At 35.9% G+C, this 27,297-nt stretch overlaps 5 protein-coding genes across 6 annotated transcripts in view; 1 reads left to right on the forward strand and 4 right to left on the reverse strand.

Moving 5' to 3' along the window:
* Positions 1-27,297, reverse strand: part of LOC18592146 (melanoma-associated antigen G1-like protein) — a 58,370-nt gene that overhangs the window by 6,209 nt on the left and 24,864 nt on the right. The gene's annotated exons all lie outside the window — the stretch shown is intronic.
* LOC18592148 (alpha/beta-Hydrolases superfamily protein) lies at positions 486-2,542 on the reverse strand. Its single transcript, XM_007018699.3, has 4 exons — positions 1,492-2,542; positions 1,258-1,350; positions 1,100-1,167; positions 486-1,008 (listed from the first exon to the last, which is right to left on the reverse strand). Exons 1-4 carry the CDS (start codon positions 2,146-2,148, stop codon positions 819-821), a joined length of 1,008 nt encoding a protein of 335 aa, XP_007018761.2. The 5' UTR covers positions 2,149-2,542; the 3' UTR covers positions 486-818.
* On the reverse strand, positions 8,698-12,920 carry LOC18592149 (putative protein phosphatase 2C 10). Its single transcript, XM_007018701.3, has 7 exons — positions 12,686-12,920; positions 12,366-12,509; positions 12,104-12,227; positions 11,012-11,251; positions 10,653-10,929; positions 9,375-9,529; positions 8,698-9,231 (listed from the first exon to the last, which is right to left on the reverse strand). The coding sequence occupies exons 3-7, from the start codon at positions 12,134-12,136 to the stop codon at positions 9,091-9,093; spliced, it is 846 nt and encodes a 281-aa protein (XP_007018763.1). The 5' UTR covers positions 12,137-12,227; positions 12,366-12,509; positions 12,686-12,920; the 3' UTR covers positions 8,698-9,090.
* On the forward strand, positions 19,558-21,370 carry LOC18592151 (nodulin-26-like). Its single transcript, XM_007018708.3, has 5 exons — positions 19,558-19,825; positions 19,931-20,149; positions 20,255-20,461; positions 20,864-20,925; positions 21,054-21,370. The coding sequence occupies exons 1-5, from the start codon at positions 19,592-19,594 to the stop codon at positions 21,268-21,270; spliced, it is 939 nt and encodes a 312-aa protein (XP_007018770.1). The 5' UTR covers positions 19,558-19,591; the 3' UTR covers positions 21,271-21,370.
* Positions 21,670-26,343, reverse strand: CRY1 (cryptochrome 1). 2 transcript variants are annotated; one of them, XM_007018710.3, is made up of 5 exons: positions 25,681-26,340; positions 24,760-24,978; positions 23,773-24,479; positions 22,353-23,158; positions 21,670-22,023 (listed from the first exon to the last, which is right to left on the reverse strand). In XM_007018710.3, the coding sequence occupies exons 1-5, from the start codon at positions 25,991-25,993 to the stop codon at positions 22,020-22,022; spliced, it is 2,049 nt and encodes a 682-aa protein (XP_007018772.1). In that variant the 5' UTR covers positions 25,994-26,340; the 3' UTR covers positions 21,670-22,019. The 2 variants fall into 2 exon arrangements, with proteins under 2 accessions (XP_007018772.1, XP_017981544.1); XM_018126055.2 differs by lacking the exon at positions 21,670-22,023 and having other exon boundaries at positions 22,349-23,158; positions 25,681-26,343.

Below are 27,297 nucleotides of genomic sequence, written 5' to 3' on the forward strand. Positions count from 1 at the left end.
ACTGGAACCTTTTGCAAATGTCATGTCATGGGTCAGTGATCAATTCCAAACATCCATTTGGGCAATGACGCACTGGCTTTGTTTCCTTGTTTTCGAAAGCAGCTGTTTGATAAATCGACCATCCTCTTTCAGCTATTGGCCATGGTGATGTTTGCACGTATGTACTCTCCGGTCCTACAGGCTAGAAGGGGTCTCTGGGATATCTACCCTGCCTTTTTCAATGGAACCTAATTATGAATTGGAAAATGCCTTCTAATATATTTCTTCAGCATCATCTTTGCGCCCCAAAAAAGGATTTAAATGTAAAAAGGAAAATGAGCAAGCTTTATGGGTTGAACCTAAATTATTTACCTAAAACTCCCATTTCGTAAACAACATAATGCTTGGTAGTCTACTTGGGCAGTTCTGATTTGTGGCTGGATTTGATCTAAAGATAACATGGAATTCCATAGGCATTAACCTGTCCGTGAATGGTGACAGAATGATAGCACAGGGGGAGAAATAATGACTGAAATTCATTTATTAGGGAGGGTGAACATATATGTATGTGAAACTACCTGTAAGGCTTTAGCAAAGGGGGAAAACAAACTTGCAAGAATTTGTACCTTGGATTCCCCTAATAAATACTCAAAAAAGAAAACACTAAAAAAAGCACCTGATGCTCTGAAGGAAATGGCAGTATCGAACAACGACTCTCCTTTGCAATAGCTTAATAGGTTTTCTGTTTTTCTGTTCAAAATGAGACGTTCACTTCTTTTTTCCGATGAAGTTAAAGATGGTAAGAAATTACATACAAGCTCTGCTGTTGCACTTCACTTTCAAGGCTGTACCTCTACTGCATTGCAAGATAACGTACGGTTTTCATTCTTGGGAGGAGGGCTGGCTGGAGGAGGCCGCCAATCGACTAGAAAAGATTTCAAATGCTTGTAATACTCCTTGGGCTTCTCTATGTTGAAGGCGTGTCCCGCGTCCTTGATAACAACCAGGTGAGCATTATCCCCCAGATGCCTACATTTTAAAAATTTAAACCATTTTCCAATCACAAGGAAGGCAGAAGCAGAAATTAATTTGATGCCGCTGCGTTGAAGAAGATATTAACCTTTTTAACCTGTGACCCAATTCCAATGGGAATATTTGATCATATTCTCCCCACAAAATCAACGTGGGCTGGATGGTAGAAGCAACTTTGTTTAGAAAGCAGAAAATGGTTGATGAAAATTTGGGCTTAAAAAGCAAAGAATTGTTTCAAAGATTAACCTGAGTGATCTTGGGAATGTTTGAAATCTTTCGATCATTGGGTATAGCTCGGATCAGCTCCTTCTTCTCTTCTGTATACTCTGTACACATCACCTGCCCGTATGCCCAAACATTAAAAGGAAAAGATTCCACACATTTAAAAAAAAAAAAAGCTGACATGTTGAGACCCAATTGGCTATAAGAAGATCAGAAAATTGTGCTTGTTCTAGAGACCTAAATTGTTGATTCACTTACGCCAATGAAATCTGCGAGCAGACAAGAAGGTAGCAAACTCAAAGGAGGCGGCTTAAACAGAGAAAACCCCATGAGTTCCCTGAGCTTCTCAGGTGTCTGCGGTACTAAAATCCTGGCAGCTTCTTCCAAATCGGATACCCTGAAAACCCCTTCCTTTAAATCTTTCTCTTCCATGCAAACCCCAGCGCAGCATATCATCACTCTTTCAATAGCCTCACTAAACTGCGCTGCTAAACAGTACCCAACAAACCCACCGTAACTCAGGCCAACCAGGCTGAGTTTCCTCACCGAGTTTTTCTCCATAACTCGCATCACGCACTGAGCCTGGAACGACTCGGAGCGTTCAGGCCGAGTCGTGTAGGACTCTCCAAAGAAGAGAAGGTCAGGTATGAAGATGTTGAAGTAAGGGATCATCTGGCGTAGGATGTCACCCCATTGCCACATTGCGTTGGCACCGAGTCCATGGATAAGGAGGAGGTTAGGTTTGGAGTCTTTGCGGATCTTGGGGACCCAGCAGTGCATGATGGTGCCATCTTGGAGGTCTGTAATAGTGGATCGAAGCCCTGATTTGTTGAAGGAAAATCTGTAGCACCAGTTTTTGGCTTCGGTTAAACTGAAGCACCTTGTCATTTTTTTTTTCAGAAACTGTAGAATCATATACCAGAAACTGTTTGAGGGAGTGAAATCATTCCTTAGTGAGTTTAATGCAATGAATTTTTGTTTGTTTTACGTGTGAGAGGGATATATGTTTGAGAAATAAAATATTTGTGGGGGTAAAGAAGAGTTAATTTGGATCTTGGTCTCCACTGAGAGAAAGACATGTAATTTGACCATCCAAGAAGATGGAAGTCTTTTTTTTTTTTTTTGTTTTGGTTTTATTTCTGGCCATTAATTAACTGCTAGCGCCATAGAGTTAAAACAGTAGAAATAGACAGAGAGAGAGAGAGAAGGAGAAGGATGGTAGGAATAGGATAGCGAAAGGCATATGGATCACATGTTTGATTACAAAGAAGGACTTTGGTTTCCAAAGAAAGAAATGGTTGTCCGGACCATTTGGGTCACCGGGCTGTAAAATCGTTTAACACTTGGACACTTACCAATTGTTTTTGTTTAACTTCATTTAATTTGTTCATGTTGCAAACTTTTTGTATTCCTAATACTTAACAAGGTAAGTTTGTTTTCTTTTTATTTCGGATTTGGAGTGGACCAAATAGAAAGATGTAGATGTAGATACGTAAGTCGTTGAACTACTCGTGTTTTTTTTCCGGACAAGTCCCACTCCCACCCTCCAGGCTCCACGCAGGAGGCTGCTACATTAAGCTAAAAAAAGGGAGTGGGACTCTTCACGTGGACTGCCTCTACTTAATTTCACCAGGAGCTGGGCAATGTAATCAGGGAACCCTCCTTCGTTTCCGCAGCCTCGTTAAGCGACTCTTTTAACCGACGTTTTATCTACTACCTTCACTTCAAAATTTGCACATGTTAACACGACTTTGTAGCAGACATTTATGAGCAATTCGTAAAGGTCAAACCCCCCCTCCCCCTCCCGCATTGAGTTGTCAGGATTGTTTACAGAAGGAACGAGATGCCATCACAAGATAGGTTAATGTTGGCAATATCTAACACCCAATCCCATGCTTAGCGTGGACAATGTGACCTTATCTGTTAATTAAAAACTACTTTTTGCATAGCAATGTTTATCTTGCAGCTTTATATGTATAATTTGCTCTTTCTTGTGGGGTCTAATCAATTATCATGTCAATTATTGCACCTTATCTCTATGTTATAATTCAACGTGGGGTTTAGCTCCTTTTCCTCGTCAGAATCACGTGTTATTTTCTTCTCTGTTTTACTATTTTGCATTTTGAGTAGAATTTTTGTAGTAGTAGAGAAATCAAATCCAGAGATCTGTTTTGGCTCTAGTCATTGTTTGACGCCAAAAGCTGATGAAACAGACAAGAAAGTCTTTGCAGGTTAACAGCAGCAGCAACAATAACAATAACAACAATGGTAGTCCTTTACAAGTAATAAATAAAATTAAAAGCGTTGCAAACCCCTCCACAGTACTGAGGTGGTTGAGATTTGAGCCCAGACTTTGTAGGCTGCAAGTTTTTATACTCCGTATTGCCATTTGCCATTTTAGGCTTTTAGCTGGATGGCATGATGTCATTACCTATTTGCCATAATTTATTCCCTTCTTCTCCTGTGAAATTTCACCCTTAAAGCTCATAAGGGACGGTGCTTGATTGTGAAGTTGGGAATGCAAATTGTTTTGAGAAAATGATAAAATGGGCTTAAGTAAATTCTGTAAATTATTGACGTTTTATTCTTCCAATCGAGTCCACAAAATGTCCGTTGCAGATTCTAGCCATGGTTAGCGTATATGATATAATGTTAGATCACCCTCACGGCTGAAACAGTGAACTATCGATTTTGAGAAGTGGAGTCGTGGTCGTGAATCATAAGATCACGTATCCGACACTGATTGAATCACAGAAAAAAACCCAAGTAATATTACAAGGAATTAGACATGGCAAGGCCAGCAATGAATGGATTTGATTCTGACCTTAGTGGTTGGTTAACAAACGTGGGATATATGTTTCATAGAACCAAAGAAGTCCACGGGAGTTTCACATATATTTTGGTTATTAACCTAAACCTGAGTTGCCTTTGTAGCCTTGAAATAACAAGGAATAATTCCTTGCATTCTTCAATTTTCTTTTCTAATGCAATCGATATTGGATTGTGAGCATTATCCCATTCCTTGATTTGCCATCATGGATGTTCGGCTCGCAGCCATCAACACAAAAGCTCAAGTTGGGAAGATACTTATTAGTGCTGAACGGCTGGGAACCATCTCAAGCCCAAGCCAATGCAATCTCTTTACCAAAATGGATTTCATATTCTAACTGCAAGTTTGTTATGGAAAATAGCTATGCTATTCCTCTTCTATTCTCGATCATTTTCTATATCTTTGTTTGGTATAAGATTGAGAGACGGAATAGTAATTTCACAGAAATAAAAATTTCAGTAGATAGGTTAAAAGTTAGCTTTATCTATTCCCTTCTCCCTCCGATAATATCTATTTCATGAGACATAGGATAGCTTTTAAATATATAATGACCAAAATACCCTTTATAACTTAAAAATATTATAATCCTATACCTATAAATACTTTTTTTCTTCTCATTTTTCTTTTTTTTTTCCTCTCTTCTCACGTTCTTTCCTCTATCATTCTCTCTCTAACTGATACTCAACATCGACGACGGCAGTGACAACGGCGACGACGACGACGGCGACAGCAATGACCAAATATGATCGAAAATCTTCGATCTAGTCTTTTTCGACAACATTCAACCGAGATCCAACCAAATCTGACCGCGAGAAGCACCGGATCTGGTGCTTCCCGACCAGATCCCATAGTTGGATTTGACACTCCACGGCCAAATCTAACCACAGGAAAGCGTCGATCTGGAGCCATAGTGGCCAGATCGACGTTTTGTTACACCGATTGTCTTTCCGACAACCAACTCATGAAGAAAAAAAAAAGAATAAAAAAATAAATTATTTGTAATATTTAAAATATTAATATTTTATATATAATTTAAACATTGTTAATATTAATTTGATTAAAATATTAAAACATTAATATTTTAAACTATTAATGTTTTATTTATTAAATTATTAATAATTTAATATTATTTTGTTAAAATATAAATAATTTTATTTTTATTTATACTCATTAAAAAATAATATATTAAAAATAATATAAATTATTTATATTTTAACAAAATAATATTAAATTATTAATAATTTATAATTAATTAAAATATTATTAATTAAATTATATTAAAATATTAATATTTAAATTATTAATTATTAATATTTTAATTAATTATAAATTATTAATATTTAAAAATACAATAAAAATAAATAATTATATATAATAAAAATATTTTTATCTTTTTATTTTTTATTTTAAAATATTATTACCAACCAAACACTAATAAATTATAATAATTATTCATACTTTATTCTATTGATAGTACCGAACTACATATTATTTATTCTATTATCACCTTATTTTATTCTCGTAATAATTATTTTATTTTATTTTTATTTATTTTTATTTTATTCTTATTTATTTCGTAAATCAAACGTTCCATAAGTGTCTATAGCTAATAGTTTCCAGTTCTGCATTACCAAGTGGATCGGTAGTTTCTTGCATTACTCCATTATCAACCATGTTTTAGCTTTTAATCGAAATTTATATCCAAAACCCAAACCACAGCCCATCAAGTTATCCATTGAAAGCACATGAAAATCCATCAATTTGGAGAATTGAGAACCTTAAACCACTCCATCGGATGGTGATAGGAACCTAAGTTTGGTTAATTTGATCACCAAAAACATCATAGCAAAGAGAACTGGTTTGGAACGGCATTAACCAAGAAAAGAAGAAAAAGATGTACCAAAGAAAAGGGAGCCAGAGAAGCAAATGAAAATGCAACTAATCCGAAACCCCCAAGGCTCTTTGGATGTGAATTAGTTTATGCCTCCAGAACAAAGCCGTCAAGAAATCGATCCTTAGATCTCAAATCCTTGCAGCCGAAAGGAGAGGCAGTTTCCAAATCCAAACCCAAACCCAATATTTCATTACTGATCATTTACACACCAAATCAACTTACTGTTGCTAAAACACAAAACTACATTCAATAAACTTAAAACACCCAGAAAAGAGAAGATGAAGACACTGGACAAGGAAGAAAGGATGGTATTGGTAAACCCCAACGGCGATGAGATGCATTTATAGCGAACAATGGAGAACTAAACCCTAATGGGTGGGTGGCTTAGTGATTACCCTGTCCGCAGCTGTGGCTGATTCAGATCAGTCTCGGGCCTAAATCAGCCCATACTTTTGGGCCTGTTGATTCTTAACTTTTTGCATTTTTTATTATGAACGTCTCCATTAAGACCCATTAAATGCCATGGATTTATGGGCATTTTCTTCTCTAGAAAGTCTAATGGCATCATATGAGTAGTAATAATCTTCCACTTTCCTAAATTGTGTCCCAATTTTGAAAGTATATCTATTATATAGATAAAAGTAGGATAATTGATTAGGTAAATTAATTAATACTTGTCCTTTTTAATTAAATTAAATTATTTTATTTTTATTTATTTTAATAAAAAATATTTGAAAATAATAATTTTTAACTTTTAATGTTTAGAGGATAAATTCATTTAATATTTATTAATTATAATTTAATATTATTTTTAATCTATATCTTCTTATTCTGTATGAACCTTAATCCATAATATTTAGACATCTCTTTTATAAATGAATGTTTAAATTTCAATAGATATCCCTCCAATTCATTAAATGAAAAAAAACAAAAAAATTTACTCATTTCTCAATATACATAGCACACAATTATCATTGAATAAACAAATCAACTGAATTAGACAATATTTAATCATTTATTTTATATATAAAAGACAGATACTATTAGAAATTAGTTATTATTATATCAATAAAATCTTTACATTATACTATTGCCTTGTACTCTACATCTGTTTATCTTAATCTACAATTGTTTAACTTAATCTACCAATAGTACAGGTTATATACTCTCTCATTTTTTAATATTTTATTATATATCTAATAACCTTTGATAAGATTATTGTCTTTAGATAAGTACTGTTTTATAACCGTATATATAAGTGCGGATTTTTTATAATTAAAATTAGAGCAAATAACTACATTCAATTAATACTCGTTTATCTTTTCCTCTAATATCAAAAACCATACATTCATGTAGTTTTATAATACAATATAGCACAACAACAGAAATAAAAGAAATGAAAACAAATGTATATGGCAAAAGGAAAAGCAAATTGTTACCATAATTAAACATATCTGACAGTTGTGTAACAGTTTGCATTCCCTTAACATTTAACTAAGTACAAGTCTTGCATCTAAAAAGTTGATATACATCATCTAACAAAAATAAAAACCTCCTAATCACAAATATTATTCATTTTGTTTGAACAATATATTTTTAATGAAAAAAAAAACTACTAGATGTTTAATAGGATTATTATCTTCTTCGGTTAAGTATTGTTTTAAAATTATATATTTAGGAACAAGTTTTAGTGATTGAATCCAAAGCAAATAACTATCTTCAATTAATATCTATTTATCTTTTCCTCCACTAACATAAACCATACATTTATGCAATTGACTAATATAATATGGCTTTCCCTATAAACTATTTTGAAGAAATAAAATTGAAATCCACTCCAATATAATCTATATTTTATGTAATTCTTTCCGTAAAATAGCTATAGGCACTATACTAATTTGATTAGTAGGAGCAATTATTATACTTACATTTTTTAATTTGATCTCTCCAGTATCTCAATGAATTTAATGATTATACTATTACAGGTCAATTAAAAACAATTAATAATGGTGTTGAACTTTAACAATTAAATTTGACATGCAACCTTTTTGTTAATAAGGTAACATGTCAGCTTATGCTTCTTTTTATCATATGGTACACATTAATACCAAAAAAAAAAAAAAAACTAGCGATTGTTTTTTAAAGAATTTTAAAAGATATTAATTACTATATATTTTTTAAATTAATGCCACGTAATCCAAAAATTAATCCAAAATATCTTGTCATCCAAGTTCGAAAGCAAAATCTAAATATCTTTATGAATTATCCTTAAATCAACTTTTAATAAAATCATTAAAATTAAAGTAAATAGAGTAAAACTACCGAATTAAGATAACAAAATGACCAAATTCAAACTTCAACCCCTACCATACTATATTGTAAACAAATTTGAACCAACTTTGACCATCATGTACGTGGATAGCTGAACGAAAACACACGGTTCAAACTAGAACTAAGTTAATTGACCAATAAATAAATGTGGTTATAACTTAAATCACTTTGTACCTAACTACAAACATCTTTGTCCAAAAGAGTTGTCCACTTGGTTAGTTCTTACTGGTAACTAGAGTCAATGAGTTCAATAATGAAGCTTCAAGATGTAGCTAAGGTTAGAATGTAAGCAACCTCAACTTGAGCAGAAACAAGGGAACTTGTGTTCTGGTTTACTACGAAGCAAACCTGATCAAGCGCCCCAAGAAGCAGACTTCTTTCAACCGTCAACGGCCAGCTTCAAATAAAATATAAAAAACCAGAAAGGCGGACATATAAGGCCTTCATGGTAACTATATTGAACCACACCATGAAAATTCCTCCAGTGACAATCAAAGCCAATTTCATCTACACACCAGACGTGAGTGAGACATTTTCATGCCATAACAATATACATTGAATTCCTAATCACCTTCATAAAGAAATCAAACAATATCAAACATCAGAACCTAATTGATAAAACAAATATACATGGGGTGAATCCTGCATAAATTGCAAACCTCGACTTCTGCAGACCTTCAAGAATTAACCCAACCAGGTATATATTTTCATGTTGGTCTAATCCACAAAGTGGCATCCTGTGTAAATAAACTCTTATTTCAGGTATATATTGCACCGGAAGAGCAATATGATTTAAAAAGTTCTATCCCCTAAATCTAACTACGACGCACGATATGTCATCTTTACTGTCTCTTTTTACTGCTTCAGCAGTTAGTTGCTTTGCTGCCTTCTGTGGGTCTTTGAACCTTCTTGCAATATCAACAGCCTCTTGATTAGTCATCACCTGGATTAAGCATATGCAAAAGGAAAAATAACTCCTACAGATCTATTTCCAGCTCATGCATTGCTGAGACAATTCTTTACATATGCACAAAGTGGTTAATAAGGATCAGCTATAAGAGGAGACATCAAACAAAAATGATTTACCTTCCAAAGACCATCACTTGCAAGGACTAAAATATCCATACTATTATCTACGTTGGTGTCTTGAATGTCTGGATCTGATCGCAGATGTGATTTAAGACTCTTGTCTCCAAAAGCGCGTGAAACTGCCAGTTGTCCATTAACTCTGGGAACATCTCCTGATAGCATGCAAAAACAGCAAATTTAACAATCTAACAAACATCAGATGACCTCCCAGCTTTTTTTTCTTACTTAACAACAAGAAGTCAAAGCATACAAACTTTATGAATGAAATGATATCAGGTGTTATTGCTCATTAGGCTGCTAAATTGTCAATTGATGAGTCATGCATTCTAATTAATGTCTCTCAACATGTTAGCAAATTAGAAATGAAGATTTCTGGATCCTCGATTCAGGGTTATATTTCACACAAGGAAATGACGTATTTAAGAGCAACAGCTGACGATAGTGGAAACCTCTATAGTTAGGATTAGCTGAACCAATGTTTTCTTGGCCTTGTTATCTTTCATGCATGCAAACAACTTTTTCATGCTCATTTTTTGTTTTTCCATTAAAAGAAAAACTAGAATTCAACCAACAATGCATTTTCCAAATATCATGTTCTGCTCTAAATTCTTTTTTGTAAGGTGCAATCTGAGATTGAAGAAACTACTGAAGTAAATGATATTCCCAGAAAATTTTTCTTCATCACAAGGAAGTTCTGCTCTCTAGTGCTATATTATCCCAGGAATCTACGAAATAGTCATGTAAGTAATTTCCTTTACACTCAAATCGCATACTGAATTGACACTTCATATGTAGCCTAAGGAAAATACCATATCCTAGGTTAAGATTCTACTGAAAATGAAAAAGAGGAAATATGCCACCAACAAACGGTATTATTATGCCTATTAGAAAACAGGATGGCTAAGGACAGAGGAGACTGCATTGACTTAATCTTATCTTCTCTGCTCCATGGTAATTTTAACAATTCAATTATCTTGTTATTACACAACTATACCTATGGATTGAAACTACATGGACATTTATTTGCTTATTAGGAACTGCTCAGAACTGGAAATGAGTATATAGTAAAGTTGGAGCAAGTTATATTAGATAACTAGTTCCTTTAGTAACTTCCTACACAAAAGTTATAAGGATTAGAAGATGCAAAACTGCTTATAGATAATTAGCAGATTTGACCAGCCCACTGTCTAACCAAAATATTAGTTATGACCATACTCAACTAGACTTGCTCAAGCTCAAAGAATGAACTTCTAAAATTTTACTACAGTAAAAGACCTGGCATATTTGAGACAAATCCGCCTTTGTTCTCAATGCTGCCTCGTTCTGTGTTGGGTTCATGATCTGTAGTCATCTGTATTGCCTGACCCCCTCTTGAAAGAACTGCTCGTGAATCTCCAACATTTGCCACCCATAGCCTTATTCCATTTATCAATATTGCAGTTACAGCAGTGGATCCACCACGACCCAAGTCCGAGCTATGTGAAAGAATTGCCTGGTCTGTTTTCTCATAAGCTTTCAAGATGGCTCTGAAGGGGTCAACCCAAAACTCTTCCTAGAATGAGAAAGTGAGAAAATGTAAGCACACGCTAATTCAAAATTAATAAACCAAAACATGTAATTATGGTACATCCCACCTCCTTTAGGATATTGGCAAACAAATGCTTCTGTAGGTAGGCAGGTACGCTATCTCCCAGATGACCATCATAGATAGCGAAAAGCCCTAACTCGTGTCCCTGAATCTGCATGAACTTAGCGACATGATAATCCTCCATAGGATGATTAGCTTTCCCTTTTACTAGGCTGTAACCAAACCTCATCATACCCTCATGGTTTTTCCCTTTACCAGAACTAGACGATGAATGTGCTCCTCCAAGCTAAACAGATAAAGTGGGAATAATAAATTTTATGTAAACCTTACATAGCCACATTGTTTAAAGGCAAACAAATGACACTAAGAAACAAAAGCAAGCTTAAAGCAATCTAGTTATCAAACCCATCAAACATGTGGCATCAGCAGAACATTAGGACAAATATGACGCAACAAAAAGGAAAGGAAAACCAAATAGTACAACTTCTCCTTCCAAGCAGTTCTAGCATGGAAAATTAATTCAAATTTTTGTTCTAAACAAGCTGTGTAATGGCAGTTCATAATTAACCAAAATAAAGAAACATGTGATGAATTTCTTATAACGGACTGTTGGGCAAAGAGGTAAAACAAAAACATCTTGATTACATAAACGGCTGCATATATGAATTGCCATTTAAACTGCACCAGGAAATTACATAAAATAGCAACTCTAAAATGGTTTACAAAGTTAGAAATCTACTTTTTTTACTCCACACCACCACTTCTAGAAAAGGGTTCAGGCGGTCAGCAATTTAATCTTACAGTGGTCGGAAAAATTCAATGGCTTGATGCCATAGAGCTAATTATCAGGAAGTACTTACGAAAAATCCAAACATACATCTAACATGAATGATCAAATCCTCTCAATAGCCAGAGGATTTATTCAATTTAATCTCACTAGAAACCTTCCTGCAACCCAAACTCATAACTCCTAATAGCTCATATAGAAATCCTACAGAACCAAGTAACATAACCTCAAAATTAACACCAATCAATACCAAGCTTCATTAAACTAACTACCAATTAATTGAGTTTTGTTTTCCCAACTAATATGGGACCATTAAGAAAAGCCTAAAAGAGTACTAGCAATATCGTTTACCTGAGATGAACTAAAGCAGCACAACCAATCCATAGTAAATAAAATTTCTGCAAAACCTCTAATTTGCCTGACTAATTTCTCTTCAGCATCAAGCTCTTGATCACGTTTTCACCAAAGTCAAAGTCTGCAGCACCAGAAACCCCCAAAAAATGATCATTAAAAAAAAAACCCTTTAAACCACAACCCTAGAAGCTAAAACCCCCAAAACCACAAAAAGAACAGAAAAAGAAGCAAAAACAAGAACTGGGTGTTGAAGAAAAACCAGGAAAAAGATAATTCAAAGGCCAAAATATGGTCTTGCTTTTGCTGCTGCCGCTTGGTGAAGCTGGTACCTGATAAAACAGCTCTTTTTTATTCTTCTTCTCTGTTTTCCTTCTTCTTGCAGTTGTGGCTCTTATTCTCCTTCCTGTGATAGGCAGCTTTTATTAATTTGCACAAGCAATTGAATAAAGAAATGAAGGTAAAGAAAGGAAGAAAGAGGAAGAGGGTGAAGACTCAAGAGGAGAACATTTGAAAGCTTTTTCTAAGGGGTTAAAAAAAATTACTGCTTAAGAAAACAAATATTGGAGAGCAGGAATCGACCTTTTGCCTATTATGATGATTTGTAACCGTTTTTAGGAAGAGTCTCCTTCCTCTGTGATAGGAAATATTGTGAAGGAAGGAGTTGCAGCACTAAAAAGAAAACAAAAAAGAAAAGGCTGCCACAAAGCAGACTTCTGCCCTGTTGACTTTGCTGTTTCAGTCTGTTTTCATTGTTTGGCACTTTCTTTGTCTCTGCCCAAAGTTTTTTCCTTTTCCATTTCCTCCCTCATCTTCTTTTTACTGGTGGCAAACAGGGGATATTCCTCTTTGACTGATTACGGGATTGTACATTGTAATATTTTTTCTGACATAGATTTTTCATACTTGTTTGGTTAATCTACTAATTTCTTGAGACATTTGCTTATTAATTTTTAAATATTTAAATCAGGAACAAGCAAGGCTTCCTTGGAGATCTGTTTGGCTACAGGGATAACAAGTTTTGCCCTTTTTTCATGGGATCCAAACCTTATCTAGTTAGCTTGCTTAATACTTACCAAAACCGTAAATCTGCTTACCAACCACCCAACTAGGGACAGTTGACGTAATGAAAGTGTTAACCAATGTCCAAACGCAAATTAAACGCGTATTTTCCATTGTTTTCTAAGGTAATATTTTTTCAATTCTTTTATTCTAAGTTCAATTTAATAATTGATTATTGATGTGACATTTTTTTAATATTAAAAAAATTTGGAAGAAAGTCAAAATGTAAAACTACGTTGAAACTATTATTCAATTTCATAATCTTAAAGAGGAGCTAGCCCTTTCCTTATCAAACACCCTCCGTCCCTAAAGAAGGTGACTCAAATTCTTAATGCAAAATGTTGAGGGTGGATCGGTGTTCCGTGATTATTTAAACTGACATTATTAGCGAAACAATACCTTGTGTTTTCAAATTCTAAAAGCAAAATATTTTCCATATGCGGAGGTGATTACGGGTCCCATTGAGCTCTCATTTTGTGCAGAATGTGTTGATACGGCACGAAGCTTGAGATATAAGATTTGCGATAAAATTACCCTATCATGTGGCAAGATGGTGGCTTAAAGGTGACGGAGTTGTGGTGAATGATGTTAAGGCATGGTGGTTAACTATTTGGAAAGCAAAAGTTATCCCAAAGGTGAAGATTATAGTATGGTGGTTCCTTGCAAGATACTATGCCCATATAGGAGAGAATTACAGGTGGACATAGGTGTTGTATCTGTTTCGACGAGGAGGAAAACTGCTGCATGTTTCCTTTGAATGCCCTTGAAGTCGAAGCTTATTGGGAGTTCATATATTCAAGTATAAATGTGTCGCCATTTGCATCTTTCTCTGTGTTGGAGAGTTTCGCTACAATTCTAAATGTGGTACAGGGTGGAGATTTAAAGGCTTGTACGGCCACATTTTGGTTTATTTGGCACAACCACAATAAATATATGCTTACATGATGATACGTACCCGCCTTCTTCCATCTCAAGCTAAAAGTTCTAATAATTAAGAGTTGTGGATGAATATAGGTCTGTCATGAGTGAGTTTGCTTGTCCATCAAAGGATGAGGTTGGAGCTAATATCTGGTTTGTCCCTCTTGTGGATGCTGTTAATAAGATCAACGTTGATGCTGCCATTTTCGCCGAGGACAAGATGACAGGGCTGGGAGCGCTGATTAGGGACCATAGCGGTCAGCTTCTGGTAACTGCCACCACTTGCATGATGAGGTAAGAGCTATTCTTTTTGGTTTTGTGAGTTGCATGATGAGTTAGTTTGGGAAGGCTCCTTTCCTTTTGAATGAAACTAGTTTTTTATTATTAAAAAAGATTTCACAATCAAACTAACACCTTACAAAATTTCTTATTTTTTATGACAGTTCCCATAAAATAAAAAATTACTAACTCAATATTTTTCTAGAGTTAAAGCTAACTGGTTTCTTCATTGTTACTCGTAGTCATAATTTGTATCAATTATCAAAGAGACAATCATTTCTGGGATTTTGATATGCCCAGGAAGGAATTCATGTTTTACCAATGTTGGTGGGTGTGTTGACCATGGTCCAGCAAACTTGGTTTGACATAAATTACATTACGTAGTAGTACGACGCTGAAAAACTTAATTCCCTGGAAAGCGTGACAGATATACTAGTATTCATTTTCTTGGATGATTGATGTACTGACAAGTTGCCCTGTGTCCTCTGCCATTTAATCCCACCAACCATCTAGTTTTCACATTCTGTAGGCTCTACCCTCGCCACCCCCATGCCCCGTCCACACGGCCAATATAGACTCTTCTTCATCCATTTAATAACACCTAAACTAATTTGGGCTTCGTCATGTGATAAAGGTTAGCAAAGGTTTAGTTTAAAATTCTTAATTTGATTTAACCATTTTACTTTTTTTTTTTTGAAGTAGTCTGCAATTCTATTCAATTCTGAAAATTTCATCCTCACCCCATTTAGTTTTATTGGAAAAATATATGCCCCTTTTTAAGGAAAGGTTGACTACAAAAAATTCATATTCCGTACTATTAATAAGTAAGAACCGATACTGCGATACATCATTATCTATCTTATAGAATCCACAAATAATAAGTTGTTGTACATATAACGAGAGAGCTGTTTTAATTTTTTTGACCCTGAAGAGATTTAATGAACAAATTTTATTGTTATCCCCAAGAGGGCAAGCTATGCACTTTCTGTTTGTACCCAGCCAGCAAATACAAAATTTTTCCCCTACAAACACCAGCAAAAGCATCCTTAATCCTGGGCACAAAAGATATTGTTAGTTTTTAGGGGAAAGAATTGATTCCCAGGCATCATAAAGGTGTTCCATTTTGTTCCTGTTTTTGGGTTGGTGCACTGTCCCCTAAATTGACCAATTGTTCATCACCTATTAATAGGCTCTTGAGCCTTTTTGAAAGAGAGACTTCCATTGGCGATTAAACTACAATATTAAGCCAGAACAATTTCAGCAATAGGAATATAGGTTGAAAAGGAAAAATTCTTTGTTAAGATGGGTAGCAGCAGAATGCAAAGTTTGCAGCCTAACATTGACAAAATGGTTTCCTTGGTTGCAGCGATCAAATAATATTCTAAGGGTTTCTTTTTTTTGGTTAATAAGATTTCAGGAACAAATAAGTTGCTCCAACCTTCAAATGAGGACTTTTATTTTTTTGGAAAGATGAATTTATTAACCTCAACAGCAGGTAAATGCCATTATTAATCTAAGACTGTAACTACCAAATACTCCTTATGGCATGTCAAAAAACGGCTCCGGCGAGGAAATCTGTACGATTGGCAAGAGATCAGCTGGTCAAAGAGTCTTTGGCAGCTTTACAAGAGACCAACAACTAATAGAAAACAAAGTAAGTTCAAACAAAAATATGTAGTTTTAGGACATAAGTATGTGTTTTTCACTCGTTTAGATTTTATATTTTGAATAATATTTATAAGGGTTATAGTCGCTCAAATTCAAAATTTTTTTATTATCGAATTGAATAAATTAAAAGATTGAACCAACTTTGTTGACATATTTTAATATTTTCATGTTATTGTTATGTACCCAATCAAACTGGTGATTTTGAACTGAACAAAAGAAGTCGGGGAAAGAAAAAGGTAGAAAAATTGATCATTTCTATCTTGAGTGGTGTCCTAGAATATCAACCAAAAAAAAGGGGAATTGGTCCAAAATCATGACTGTACAGCTGCTGGCCAATGGTTCTGGTTGTTTACATTCAAGGAACCAGCACACGTGACATGACCAGCCAGTCCAGTCAGAAGAAACGCAGCGGAGGAATATCATTGATGTGAATGTGCAAGAAAATCTTAGCGAACAGCGAATCACTTTTTCCGCTCTGAATTGTCGACGTATATATGTCTACTGCTTCTGCTTGTTTATTTGTTTGACAATGTGGCAATTTTACGTTTAAACCAACACTAATCCAAAGAAAAGTACACCAATTGATCCAGAAACACGGATGGTTTACTGCCTGTTTTACTCTCAATCTGGTTCTTGTCTAACAGCTTTTTGGATCTCAGTAAGGTAATAATTGATCTCGTAGAGAATGATGTGTTTTGCAGGACGAATGCAATAAAGCAATATCGATCAATAATACTCCACATGAATTGGTACGTCCTGCATGGAAAAAATGGCATTGGCAGGCTTCATGCTTTTTCTATCCTTTGTGTTTTTTTGAAGTGGAAAAAGGAACAAAATGGGCTCCCCTCACATGGGATATGTCATGAAAATTTGCTTCTTTGAGGTGCCGATTCAATTCTGCAAACCTTGACAAGGAAGACTTATGCCCCATGTTCACCTTCATGTCCCAATAAAAGAAGGTGTCATAAAGGCAGAATTGGGGAAAAGAAAGCAGATAAAGAATTTCAACTTAATCTTTTTCCATTGATTTCCTTTTGGAAAGGAAGGAAAGGGACAGAGAAAAAAGATGGGGGGCAAGGGGGAAATAATAAAACAGGGGTTGGGAAGAATTTGTGAGAATCGATACACGTGTCAAACGTTTATTAGTTTATACTGTCAAAATAATGCAATTCTCAACTTGAGAGAATGAAATACTTAGTGGAACACATCATCTTGTTCATTTATTAGATTATCCCAAATTATGGTTCACTTTTAAATTACTATAATAATGGGATTATTCTTGAGTCCTTCACACCTCTTTTCCCCTTTGAAAATGATGACAGCTTCTAAACCCACCACCAGGGCTTCCTGTTTCAGTGGCGCGTAGCTGCTTCGTCCCCATAATAACATAGGGCATATTCATTAGAGCTTTAATTATCAAAATTATTTGAATCTTTCAACTGATCCTTATCTCTCTCTCGTATAAAAAGGCCGTTGACTTAAACTGTGGCTCCTAATCGAATCCGATGCTTTGATCTGTCAAAATTTTTGCAGTACCTTTGATGCTTCTCTGTATAAGAAACCCATACATATGCTTAATGGCTGATGAATCATGAACCCTAGCTGGCTATGCTTTATGGATTATGCCCTATAAGACAGGTACGTAGTCCTAGCATTCCGTGATTCTTGTGATGTTGCTTCTTGTTATTATGGCACCCAGACAACCGCTTTTAGTATAGTTTGTCAGATCACCCAGCCAGCACATAAACATTTTTCATTCAAGGGAAATGGTTCATTCTTAATCTTCACCTATGGTCATAACTTCGGGTAAGTATATGTATATTTACATAAATAATTTTTGAAATGTAATGATGATATTTTACAAAAATTAAAATTTTATATTTATCATGATTTTTTTAATACAAAATTAATTTTGCATGAAAGGCATATGTTTTGGAACAAGAAGATGAATAGAATTAAACAGTTTAGTTGCATATAATATATAAATAGCCTTCACATCGAAGATTCATATTTGGTGTAAGGGGAAGAAATGTAGCAACTTTGGACCAGCTGGTTTTTCCATTTCTTTTGTCCTAGCTTTGGCTATCATTATTAGATGAATCTCTTGTGAGATATCTTTGCATCCCATAATCTTGGCATGGGAGATGGAGTTAGTATTGGGAAACAGGTCACAGGGTCACCGGCCCCTCTTCCTGCTCTCTTCTGTACAATTTGTCTAATGCAAGATCCTTCTGTAAGAAGTTGGGTGTTCATTCATGTATCCCATTAACTCTCTATCAAATCTTTATCAGAATAAGGAAAATAAGCAGCAAAGTTGCAAATCTTGACAAAATGGTGTCGAGAGGAATCTTGTAATTTCCAGCACTAAAGAGATATCATTTTTAATTACACTAGAAGAGAAGCCTCAAAGGCTTTTTCAACAAAGTGAAGAACATCTTTTACCCAAAATAATAATAATAATAATAAAGAACGTGTTGAGCGATTGACAGCTCTGGAATCCCGATTCGCCGAAAGTGTTAGGAGAGTGAGTGACTTTTCCCCCCGGCATATTCACCCTGATTTTAAGCTATTTCTTCCTAAGGAAACAAAGGCCTTGCTCTAACTTTTTGTACGAAATTGGCTGGCTAACCCATATGGAGCAACTGTCTTTTGGACCCCTACGAGTTTCTACGACTTCTTAGTGACATATAACTGTAGCTTTTTGCTAGATAGAGTATCAAATAAAACACATGTCATTGAGAGAATTCGTTACAGGCCAAGCCCCTCCTACATAATTAACCAGCCGGACAAAGATAGCAATTAACGGAGTTCTTGATGGCCTCAACGAAGTCAGCTGATCAAAACTTTGGCACATAAAATTCACCAAAACACTCTACAGAATATGCTACCATCAAATATTAAAAACTAGCCATCCAGGTCGGCCTAAGATTTCTACAATTACCAACAAGATAGAGCCGCATACTAGAAGCCATAAATTAAGGCGTTGAATCCTGATTATAGACATACAAGTCTTTTTCCTTATTTTCTGTCTGAAATGTACTTATTCCATTTTCTGAATTTACAGGCTATACTGACAGGGACAAGTAACTGGTTTTTAGTTCTTAAAACCACGATTTGCCGACTGAGAGTGTGATTATAGTGTAACCAGTGAATAATCTGAATTAGCAAAAATTGTCTAGCTATCTTTGTCTGTCAAGAAAAACCATTTCAAAGAAACAAAAGGAAATGCCCTTGGTTGAAAAGTTCTAGTGCAAGTCTTTGATACCATCAAATGATTCCAAATACTTGCGGATATGAGTTCCAAATGGTTGCTCTTAACGTTGAATCGGTCTGGTTTTTAATAAAATAATAAACAACAGATTGATTACCGTGCAATGAAGCCAAAATGTTGAGTCCAGAGCAATTTAACTAAGTATCCCTCTAAGACAGTGTCCTTTAGTTAATTTTTCTTCTTCTTCTTTTTTTTTTTTTTTTTTTGTGTGTCTGCCAAGCCAGAAATAATATAAAGCTACTTACAAACAAGTTCTCAACCCCAATTTGGCCTAGCTTCTAAGAGCTACAATGGCCAACACGCCTTCAATTTCTGAAGAGTTTTCCCCTAAACTTTCGCCTACAAAACACACTATTATGGAAGTGGTCTCCCCTAAACTTTCACCTACAAAACACACTATTATGGAAGTGGTCTCCCCTAAACTTCCACTTCCTACAAAATACTCTATTATGGAAGAGGCAAAAGCTAGTCGTTCACGAGAATTTCACATTAACCATGACATCCCTCCATCAAACTTACAAAAGGTAAAAATTATATTTGCTTTTTTTTTTGTCACGTATTTCATCCTGATGACATGACAAATATTGGTCTCTTGTGATACGACGTACTATTCATTTTTCTGTGAACAGACTGTTGCAGAGCTTGTAGGTACATACTTCCTTATCTTTGCAGGTTGCGCGGCAGCTCTTGTAAACGAAGTTCAAACACTAACCATCGTGGGAATAGCAATAGTATGGGGCCTAGTTCTGATGGCAGCAATATACGCACTTGGGCATATCTCTGGTGCTCATTTCAATCCTGCAGTCACTCTAGCCCTGGCTGCTGCCCGCAAATTTTCATGGAAACTTGTAAGGAATTATTAGAAACAATTTTACCTTTTACTGCAACATATATGTTCGCTTCTCTTTAGTATCAACTTCATGTATTAAAACCTAGCTTGCGTCTCGATCAAGGTACCTATGTATCTGTTGGCTCAATTGCTGGGAGCAGCCCTCGCTAGCCTGACCCTCAGAGTATTGTTTCATGACCAAGGTGGCATCCAAGCAACAATGACCCAATACAAAGATTCAACTAGTGATCTTGAAGCCATCACATGGGAATTCATAATCACTTTCATATTGATGTTCAACATATGTGCTGTCGCTACTGATCACAGAGCGGTATGGTGATTAAGTTTGTAGTAGTTGCTTTTGTTTTACCTGCAAATATTTAGCGTACCTTAGAAGTTCTGCATTCTATAACTTCTTTGGAAAGACGTAAGATAGAACAAGAGTTGTTGAACTTTGTTTTATGTTCTTTTCAATTCCTCAGGAATCAACTTGAGGGATAGTTTTTGTCTTCATGCTTTGACCACAATTCCCATAATTCTTATTTTCGTCTCTCCTTTTCCATTTTGGTCTGTTTGAAAACAGTTTTGAGTCCTAGAAATAAAAATGAACAGCTGGAGAGACCAATAGAGATTAATCAATCTTTTGTTTCTCAAGAGATTATTGCACGGGCTAACATTTTATACGTACAAATATTAATCATGATGATTTTGAATTTTTGATTGACTAAAACAGAGCAGAGATCTCGCTGGAGTTGCAATAGGTGCTACACTGCTGTTTAACGTCATTATAGCAGGGTAAATGAACATTTCCAGTACCATCTCAAACATTTTTCTAATTCATTATTGCTCAAACCATTCTTCATGCGCAATAATTTTGATCATAACATATGTCATAAAATTTTTGAACTCCTTGTATCTGGCAGGCCAATCACAGGAGCTTCGATGAACCCTGCAAGAAGTTTAGGCCCTGCTGTTGTCTCTGGTGTTTACAAAAACCTTTGGGTCTTTATTGTAGCTCCTATTCTTGGAGCAATGGCTGCAACTTTGGTGTACAGTATACTTCGAGTACCGAAACCAGAAAAACCTGACGAGAGCACCAAAAGCATGTATAATGAACTTTATATTCACCCTGAAGTCTAATCCATAGCTATCCTACTCTCATAGATGGAGAGTTCATCAATGGATTATTTTGATCTATGCCTGACAGCAATGTTAAAATAGTCTTTACTAGGGAAGCTCACTCAATTTTGCCTGCTGATTAATGCTTTTTTTAACTAAGAACTTCCAAAACCAAAATGCAACAAATAAGAATCAAAGAATTGGGCAAATATAAGGTTACAGAAATTTGGAAAGAAGCATTCTGCTGTCATTTTTCAAACCAATAGCTGTGATGTGGTAGCATGGGATCGCTGAACCTTTCTGGTTTCAGTGATCATGCGTTGTACCGGTCCCTCGTGATCAGTTTATAAATAAAATTGTTGATTGAGCCAAAAAGAAAAAAAAAGCTGTGATGTGGTCAAAGCTGGAAAAACAAATAGGTAGCACAAATATGAATTACAATAAATAACTTCCTAATCAGTTAAGAGTAAATACACAAACCTGGTTTTATTAGAGGACTACACATTTCTACCATGACTCTTTTCCCTTTCTTAAGACAAAATACTATACAGCAGAACTATGTATATGATACAATAGGGGGAAAACGAGAGCAGATCAGCTGCTGTATCAATTTTAAGTTTCATACACATAGCAGGTCAACTGCTGATCAAGTTAGATTGGTGACTGACAGATGGGGGTAGATAAAGAGGCATGCTATCATCCCATTAGCCCACAAGGGCATTTTGGCATTCTCCAACTGCAAGATTCCAGTCTTTTGGGGTGTATCTGTTTCACCTGTGGTAGACAAGACAAAGATTAGGACTTGAGATTAATATGAGTCATATCATGGAAGTGAATGTGGTAACACTTCATTAATGCTTACATTCAATTATTGATGAATTTGATACATCTCAAGTATTTTAGAACTCCTAGAGAGCTAGTAAGTTGAACATGTTAGCACCTGTTCTATTCCTTACTAGTAAGATGCAATTTCAAGCAAGCATATTCAGTCAGGAAGGAGCTTGCATCCAAATTTCATTGTGACACCAATCAGAGAGTAAAATTTTAAACTGCAACCAGAAAAATATGAACAATCTCTGGAAAAATGATTCAAATTCTCTTACCCAGTTTGAGATAAACGCCTCCAGTTAACTATTTGGTGGGACCGTGGATGCCTCTGCAAATAAGATGAGCTCCCACCAATACCGTTTTCATCACCTATGAACTGCTCTGAATAACTAGAAGCTGGAGGAGACCAAACTGGAACAACTCCTCCATCCCTCTCTCTCCTACCACTACTACTAGAAGATTCTGCTGTGGAATCCTCAGCATTTCCCACCCCCGTTGGGATATTAAATTGCAGAAAAGTGTTACTGTTACGAACTGTTTGTGGAACTCCTTGGTTTAATATGTCTCTTCGTGGTTCTTGATCCATACTTAAATTTCTTGGAACTTCTGCTCTGCTCTCTTCTGCTGAAGTTCTAAGATCCAAAGAAGGTTCTTCATCTTCTCCTCTCACCAAAGAAGAAGTCATGCTAGGAACCATCTGATCCTCATAACGCCGGGTTGTAGCTGGAGCATTGTTCCTTGCTGGTTCAAGGTTTTCCTCCATTTGTATGTCTTGAGGAAAGGCAAATGGCGCTGATTCAGAAGAGTCTCCAAGGCCCTCCTCAGTTCCATTTTCAATTGCAGCCCTTGATGCTGCTTCTTGTTGCCACATCTCTGAAAGTGCTTCTTGCAACCTGGCTTTTGCAGCATCTATTCCTACAATAGGTAGAGGGTAATTTGACCCAAGCTCAATTCCAGCAGCTTGGAGTACAGATTCAGGAGCATTCCATGGATGATGTATCCAATCAGTTGGCAGTCTTGCCAGTTCAGGAAGCCACCGTCGGACATATTCTCCATGTGGGTCAAACTTGTAACCCTCAAACTGTAGAAAACTTTAATTCAATGAGAAAGCTGGCGCTATATATCATTCAAAATAATTTTGAATAAATGTAAATGCACATAGTATATTTTAAGTACATTAGACTCTAAAGGATTTCTTATGCATTTGATAAACAAATGTCACTTGAAAAATGGCTAGGTACGCTAGTGGGGATAGAGTAAAATTTTTGCAATACAAGCTTCAATTTCCTACCGCAACATTTACAAATTTATGCATGCAAGTATACTTGAGATTAGGAAACAGTTATAGTCATGTAAAGCTTCAATTGCTAGACTGTGAAGTTCAGAGAGAGGTATCAAATACCAAAATGATTCAGATCTGAAACAGATTTTTTTCAACAAAGTATGAGAACTAGTAACATGAACTTTCATAAACTTACTGCTAACACTACTTTTCTGGGGAACAGAATCCTTAAGCAAGTTAACATGTCAACTGAAAGTGCCACGAACGAGAGCTTAGGATATAGAATGTGCTTAAAAACTAGTAACGTAATTATATCATTATAATTAGTGGAAATATGAATTTTTTTCAGGGTGCATCAGAAACCAAGTAACAAAGACAAACTGCAAGACGGCTAATTAAAATTTCAGCCAAACCTGTGGATTATCTATGCGGTCAAACTCACGACCATCTGGAAGAGTACCAGATATATACTGCCAACCAAGAGCATCGCTTTCTAAGTCTGCATCCAAGAGGGTATCCCAAAAATACTTCATACCCCATCTCCAAGGAAGCTGCAGAACCTTTACAAAGAAACTAGAAACTACAACTCTTATCCGGTCATGTAGCCAGCCAGTGGCCCACAACTCTCTCATGCCAGCATCCACCAGTGGATAACCAGTTCTACCTTGTCTCCATGCCTTAAAATAGCCCTCATCCACTACCCAAGGGAAAAACTTAAGATGCCCGAGAAGAGGCCTTTCATGACTGTAAGGATGGTTAAAACTCAAGTATCTTGAATATTCCCTCAGTCCAATTGACTTGATAAACAAGTTCACACTCTCCTCTCCAGCCTCGTTCCCTTCATTGGCCCATAGAACCTGCTTGATGCGGACAAGATGAAAGACTTTTCTCACACTCACTTCCCCAAAATGCAAGTGGGGAGAGAGAAATGAGGTTGTAGCACTATCAGCCTTTCTTCTATTCTTAGAGTACTCAATTAGAGGTCCATTAATGAATGTGGTCAATGCCTTATCAGCATTGCTCCACCCAGGTGACCATGCTCGAGCTAGAAGTGCATTGCTTCCCTTCTCTGATTCATCTTCAAACGCCAATGGATGCGAAGGGCAGTTTGACACATCACCTAAAACAGAGAGACAATAAACATGTACCATGTAAAAGAAGGATATAAAGATAGATAATATAAATTTAAACTTCAGGGAACGGAAATCGCAGAGCTAGAAGGTTTCAAGCTGAGCCTGACTTATCAACTCTTACATCGTTAAAGTTCACTACTATTGCAAGCCAAATATGTTAGAACGCCGTTACTATCAAAATCAAACGCATTCACAATAGGGAAAAAGCGGGACACTGATTGATAATGGAGATTAATAAGTCAATAACAGAATTCAAAGGAGATCAACCTGAGATTATTCTCTTAGGTGGAAGAAGCGGAGCCTCAGGGTCATAGGGCATGCTAAGGCATTTTTCCCAGAAAGCAGCAAAAGTAGTGAAAGGGCGGCCCTGAGCATCATTTACATCCCAGGGTTCATAAAGTAAATCTGCATTGAAAGATCGCACTGCTACACCGTGGGCTGTTAATACCTCCTTTGCACGATGATCCCTAACCAGTGATATAGGATCTGAAAAGCAGCAAATTTTCTCTAAATGTTAAACATAGAGCCTTTTTCTTTTGCTTCCTTAAACCACATCATGGGAAAATAAAGAACCTGACAAGCTTGTTGAAGGAAATTTCAGATTTACTCAAAATTTGTTTAGCCTATTAAAGATGCTAATACTTAAACACTAGCATAAAGGAAAATGTGATCATTTCAACGGGAACTCGCCAATCTTAATAGTGTCAACAAAGGGACAATTCATATGCAACCTCCAAGGAAAGAAAAAAGAGCATACTGGGAAACCCCAAATTGCGTAAGGCCTATTTATGAACAAACATAAGCAATAGAGAACAATCAGTCAACCAATCAGAAAAAAAAAAGGCAAAACTAGAAGGCAGCTTGCCAAGTGAATGACAAGAATCTAACTCAATCGGTGCAAGTCTCGTAAGACTCAATTATTATATTAGAAACAGATTAAAATAGGCAAAACCCAAAAGAAGGTGAAAGAGAAAAGCATAAAAGGAAGTAAAATAATAGCCTCAAAAAGGCGAATCGACATGATCCATGTAATACCCATGCAAACCAGCATAAAAAATAAATACTTTTTTGTCATTAATACACAGAAAACAGTAACACAACAACAAATTAAGACAAAAAATAAACAATATTCTTTTAGTTATCCAACAAAAAGGGAATGAAATGAAAAGAAAAGAAAAGAAAACTAACCATACAAGTGATTGAAGAAGAGCTGAGTAGCACCAGTAGATTTAACAACCTCAAGAAGAGAAGACACACTCTCAGTAGATCTCTTTGAGATGAGACAAGTACCGAGACTCCTCAAAGAAGAATCAAGATGAGCCAAACTCTGCTTAAGCCACCACCTTGACACCCTCCCAGGGTAATAATGGCCTTCTTCTTCAGGTGCCCATATAAAAACGGCCACAACAGCACCTGCTCTAACACCAGCTGCAAGTGCCGGATTATCTTCAACTCTGAGATCCCTCCTGAACCAAACTATGCTACAAGCACCACCTGACATATCTCCCAAAGCTCATCAAACAAAAACTGGCAAAACGAAACCTACCTTCTATCTTTTCTCAACTATATACCATGGCCAGGCAGTTCTTGTTGTCCAATTAAAAATCTTATCTTTTTTGCTTCTGCCAACAGGAGTAGCTTTTTAGTATTATTATTAATGGGAGGAAAAAGTGCATGAGATTATAAGTGGGAGAGAGAGGTGTGGTACTTATCTTTTACCTCTAGTTGCTTATTTATTATGTATCTATGTTTTTCTCTCCTTGGTTTTTTGGTTGAATTTCTACAAATGAATCCCGGTTGTAGTCTTTGAGGACCAGGTGCAACCAAAAAGGACTTGGCTTGCCCCTTGGAGAGAGAGAGAGAGAGAGAGAGATGAGTTTGGCGAGTGAGTGAAGAGGATTGGTTAATGGAGTGGGGATACAACAAATTGATAGGCAATTTGTAGCCACAACTTTTATTTTCTAAAATTTTAATTTCCTCTTATCCTTTGCAAGAAAACAAAAATCCACCCACCTCTCCAGTAGCTTCTCTAATCCTCTTTCTTTGACGGGGTGGAAAAACGGTGAAATGAACTATTGCTTTATTTTCTATGTAATTTCAAGATATTCAAAAGTCATTTCTGTAGATTTCCAAAAACAATAATTCTATCTCTGTCTTTCGGAGTCCCCCACTCCCTCTCCCCCTCTCATGCTAAAATGACATGCAATGTATCATTTGTCAACGTGTTCTATTGTTTTTTGTTTATGCGGAGAAGGGGCCTGCGTTTTGTGGTTTTGATGAGTTTGTACATGATTTTGCTTGCATCTGATTCTGGGTGCCTTATTTTTGTACATAGCGATTACATACCTGATACTATTATCTCTACTTGAGATTGCATTGGAAGCTTGGGTATTGGAAGTGGACAGCCAACATGGGGAAGGTAGGCATGCAGACTACTTGGATTTGGCACTCTCAACATGTGGGCCTCCCCTCTCCTTTTTTTGGACCTCTTCATAAAGCTCAGATTCCATTTATGTGTCACTGTTAAAAGTGATTTATGATGGTGAACCCTTTCTCTCTCTCTCTCTTCCCACTAAGTATTCTCATTAAATTTGATTATTATTGTTAATTGCAGTATAATGCCTAGATGAATATCATTACATCAAAATGACCTCCTTTTTCCTGTAAAGATAAAGGAAAGAAAGAAGAAAGAGTTTTTGCATGTGCTACTGAAAGATTTGACTTCAGTGTCCTTTTTTTTTTTTACTATTTTTATTTATTCATTATATAAATCTTGAAGAATTTTTAAAAGGGGTTTAGTATCAT

This window comes from Theobroma cacao, chromosome 8, assembly GCF_053813885.1.
Source record: "Theobroma cacao isolate CCN51 chromosome 8, ASM5381388v1, whole genome shotgun sequence".
In the NCBI taxonomy this organism is placed as follows: Eukaryota; Viridiplantae; Streptophyta; class Magnoliopsida; order Malvales; family Malvaceae; genus Theobroma; species Theobroma cacao.

Bases quoted from the DNA above. Each gene is read 5' to 3' on its own strand.
- LOC18592148 (XM_007018699.3), bottom strand. From the start codon at position 2,148: ATGATTCTACAGTTTCTGAAAAAAAAAATGACAAGGTGCTTCAGTTTA. The intron at 1,168-1,257 runs GTTAATCTTTGA...TCTACCATCCAG, and splicing joins ACATTCCCAAGATCACTCAG to CCCACGTTGATTTTGTGGGG. The intron at 1,009-1,099 runs GTTAATATCTTC...TTTAAAATGTAG, and splicing joins TTGGGTCACAGGTTAAAAAG to GCATCTGGGGGATAATGCTC.
- LOC18592149 (XM_007018701.3), bottom strand. From the start codon at position 12,136: ATGGATTGGTTGTGCTGCTTTAGTTCATCTCAG. The intron at 11,252-12,103 runs GTAAACGATATT...TTATCTGTTTAG, and splicing joins GCTGCTTTAGTTCATCTCAG to CTTGGAGGAGCACATTCATC. The intron at 9,232-9,374 runs GTAAATCATTTT...TGCTTAATCCAG, and splicing joins CAAGTGATGGTCTTTGGAAG to GTGATGACTAATCAAGAGGC.
- LOC18592151 (XM_007018708.3), top strand. From the start codon at position 19,592: ATGGCCAACACGCCTTCAATTTCTGAAGAGTTTTCCCCTAAACTTTCG. The intron at 20,150-20,254 runs GTAAGGAATTAT...GTCTCGATCAAG, and splicing joins GCAAATTTTCATGGAAACTT to GTACCTATGTATCTGTTGGC. The intron at 20,462-20,863 runs GTATGGTGATTA...TGACTAAAACAG, and splicing joins TCGCTACTGATCACAGAGCG to AGCAGAGATCTCGCTGGAGT.
- CRY1 (XM_007018710.3), bottom strand. From the start codon at position 25,993: ATGTCAGGTGGTGCTTGTAGCATAGTTTGGTTCAGGAGGGATCTCAGA. The intron at 24,979-25,680 runs GTTAGTTTTCTT...GCTGCTTTTCAG, and splicing joins CTTCTTCAATCACTTGTATG to ATCCTATATCACTGGTTAGG. The intron at 24,480-24,759 runs GTTGATCTCCTT...TCTCTGTTTTAG, and splicing joins ACCTAAGAGAATAATCTCAG to GTGATGTGTCAAACTGCCCT.